The 3298-nt window shown below is 45.5% G+C and overlaps 1 protein-coding gene across 1 annotated transcript; it reads left to right on the top strand.

Moving 5' to 3' along the window:
• The first annotated feature begins 724 nt into the window (after positions 1-724).
• Positions 725-2976, top strand: LOC120998136 (E3 SUMO-protein ligase ZBED1-like). The gene is made up of 2 exons (XM_040428674.1): positions 725-2204; positions 2411-2976. The coding sequence occupies exons 1-2, from the start codon at positions 753-755 to the stop codon at positions 2891-2893; spliced, it is 1935 nt and encodes a 644-aa protein (XP_040284608.1). The 5' UTR covers positions 725-752; the 3' UTR covers positions 2894-2976.
• The last annotated feature ends 322 nt before the right edge of the window (positions 2977-3298 follow it).

Raw genomic sequence — 3298 nt, 5'->3', positions numbered from 1 at the left:
ATCCGTTTTTCCAGATGACACCGGAGAGACAGATCCGGTATTTCAATGCATTTGTCAGACGGATCCGCCTGACAAATGCATCCGTTTGCGTCCAGATTGCCGGAATCCTCTGACGCAAGTGTGAAAGTAGCATTAAGCACAGCCTCGAGCACCAATGTAAACTCTCTACCGCCGCCTACCATGTGCCATTTATAATGCTGGAGCCTTTGGGCCCCTCGGGGACCGGAGTCAGATGTAACTGCTACAGAAAGCTATGTCCCGTGTCCCCATTGTCTTGGTTTCTTTACAAGGTTCATAGAGGTCACCACCGGGGGGCCCATAAATTTTTTTTGCTATGGGGCCCAGTCATTTTTAGCTACGCCCCTGCGCCTGCGCAGGTGCCACGTGCCAGCCAGACTCTGCCACCTTGTTGTGACAGGTAGGTGACCATCACACAGATACACCACTCACAGAGACTGCAGGCGCAGCTGGTCACTGCCTGTTATTAACTTATTACCGTACCTAAAAAAAAAAATTGTGTCACCTCAGTCACCACCTGTCCGTTTTTCCTCACTCCTCAGGCTCAGTCCAGTCCACCACAGGCAGGAGGAGAATCGCTCCACCCGACCACCACCAGCAGCCAGCAGTGTTACTTTTTCTGTTGATCTCGTGGCAGGCTTTAGGCTTAGTCACTCAAATTCAAGACTTGTGTCATCCCTACTCACAAATTTACATAGATGCCTGGCATGCATTGCATTTGCTAGTAAATAAAAATGGCAGAAGTAGAACAAAAGGAACGAGAGATAAAAAATGCACCTAGCTTTTTAAAAGCAAACATCTGGGAACATTTTGGCTTTTATGAAAAAAGTAGGAAGCACGAATTGGACAAGTCATACGCTGTGTGTAAAATCTGTCACACAAAAATTAAATATCTAGGGAATACTACTAATCTGAGAAACCACGTCAGCCGTTTTCACCCAGAAATGCTAAAACCTACCACCACCACCACCACCAAGGAAATGAACCCAGATCAGCCAAGAATTGATGCAATGTTACAGTCAACTTTGCCGCCCAACTCTGAAAAGGTAAAGAGAATAACAAAAGCTGTGGCAGCTTTCATAGCGAAGGACCTGCGCCCTTACTCTGTTGTGGAAAACAGTGGGTTTCGCTACCTTTTGAAGACGATAGAGCCGCGTTACAAGATCCCGTCACGAAGTCACTTTACAGAAAACGTCATACCTGCACTCTACCACGAAACCAAAGCTAAGATAATTGCATCAATGAGCCAAGCAAGTCGAGTCGCAATAACGTGTGATTCCTGGACTTCAGTCACGACAGAGTCTTATGTTACAATAACAGCACATTACGTTAGTAAGGACTGGCAGATTTTGTCGCATGTACTGCAAACGAGAGCCATTTATGAGTCTCACACGGGTGCTCATCTGGCAGAGCTACTTTCTCATGTTGTGGAAGAATGGCAGCTGTCCGATAAATCTGTAGTGCTTGTGACCGACAACGCGTCAAACATGATAGTTGCAGCTCAAGTTGGAAAATTCCCCCATGTGAAATGCTTCGCCCATACACTGAATCTTGCATCCCAGCGAGCGTTGAAAGTGGCCACTCTCTCTAGGCTTCTTGGCAGAGTACGTCGGATATCCACATTCTTTCACCGCAGCACTAGAGCAAGCCACTGTCTAAAAGAGAAACAGAAATGTCTTGGCCTGAAGAATCATAAGCTGATAACTGATGTGGCAACAAGATGGAACAGTGCATACGACATGGTCGAGAGGTTCTTGGAACAACAACCTGCAGTCTGTGCCACCTTGCTGTCTCCAGAAGTCAGAAGAGGAGAGTCCGATCTCTGCACTCTAAACGAAACAGATGTGTCAAATGCAGAGGACGCCGTGAGTGCATTAAAGCCAATGAAGGATGCAACCATGCTGATGTCAGAAGAGCGCAATCCAACAGTTTCTCTCATTGCCCCTATAAATGCACAACTTCTCCAGAGCATGACAGACACGATGGGAGACACACCCATGATCCATGAGATCAAGAATTCTATTAGAACAGATCTCCAGAAGAGGTACAGCAGTGAGGCCGAGAAGAAGATCCTTCATACAGCCTCTGCACTGGATCCTCGCTTTAAGGGACTGCCTTTCATCCTCACAGATGAAGAAAGATTGGAGATATTTAAAGGAGTCACTGAGGAAGCTGCATCCTTGGAGGTAATTAAATTAATTTGAAGAATTCCATCATGTTTCTTCTTGAAACGACAGTAGCACAAGCACTACCACGCTTCTGAATCTGATGCGGTGCGGGAACTGTACTGTCCGTTTCCTGTGCTTTTTCATCACCTCATCAGAATCAAAGGCATTGACATTTGTGTTTTTACTTATTGTTTTTTTTCCGTTTCTTTTTTGTTCAAACACAGATTACATCAGATGAGAGTGAGAGGACACAAGAGGATCATCAAGTGCCTAGAAGAAAACAAACTCTGGAAGAAGAGGACAGTTCACCCATCGAAGACAACCATTCTCCACCATCTCCTCCCAAAAAGGCCAGATCGCTGCTCGTGAGTTTGCTGGGACAGTCTTTCACTGACACTGAAGGTACAATAGAACCCAAAAAGACCCCCTATGCCAAGGCTGAAGAGGAAATGGAAAACTATTGTAAAGCCCCACCTCTGCCTCTCACTGAGGACCCTTTGAACTGGTGGCGTGAGCATGAGGTCATATTTCCCCTCCTTTCTCGGCTGTCAAAGCAATACTTGTGTATCCCAGGTACAAGCGTGTCTGCAGAGCGGGTTTTCTCCACTGCAGGAGATGTGGTAACTGCAAAAAGAAGCGCCCTCAAACCAGACCATGTAGATCAATTGGTGTTCTTACAGAAAAATCTACATGTTCCCAAATGCTGAGCAGTGTTTTTAATTTTATAGATTTTGTTTATAGCATTGTCTCTGCCACTGAAATTTTTTATTTCTCTGTCTCCCCTGCCAGACTCCCCTTTTCCCTTCCCTTCCCCTCCCCTTTTCCCCCTTCTCCTTTCCCTTCCCCTCCCCTTTTCCCTTTCCCTCCCCTGATTATTCTGATTAATCAGAATATATGATATTATTCTAGCTTTTAGCAGCACTGGAGTGGAGAGGAGATGGAGAATGGTTTTCTATTATGCGACTGTCCGTCCGATCCATTTTGTATTTTTACACTGACGTGTTTTTTGGTGTTTTCCCAATGTGTCTGTCATGCTCTGTGAATTTCTGACTCTGTTTAGGGGTTTAACCTTCAACCAAAAGAATTCTGTATTTTATTCCAGACAACTGACG

This window comes from Bufo bufo, chromosome 4 (assembly GCF_905171765.1).
Source record: "Bufo bufo chromosome 4, aBufBuf1.1, whole genome shotgun sequence".
Taxonomy (NCBI): domain Eukaryota; kingdom Metazoa; phylum Chordata; class Amphibia; order Anura; family Bufonidae; genus Bufo; species Bufo bufo.
This window is presented reverse-complemented; position numbering and strand designations above follow the sequence as displayed.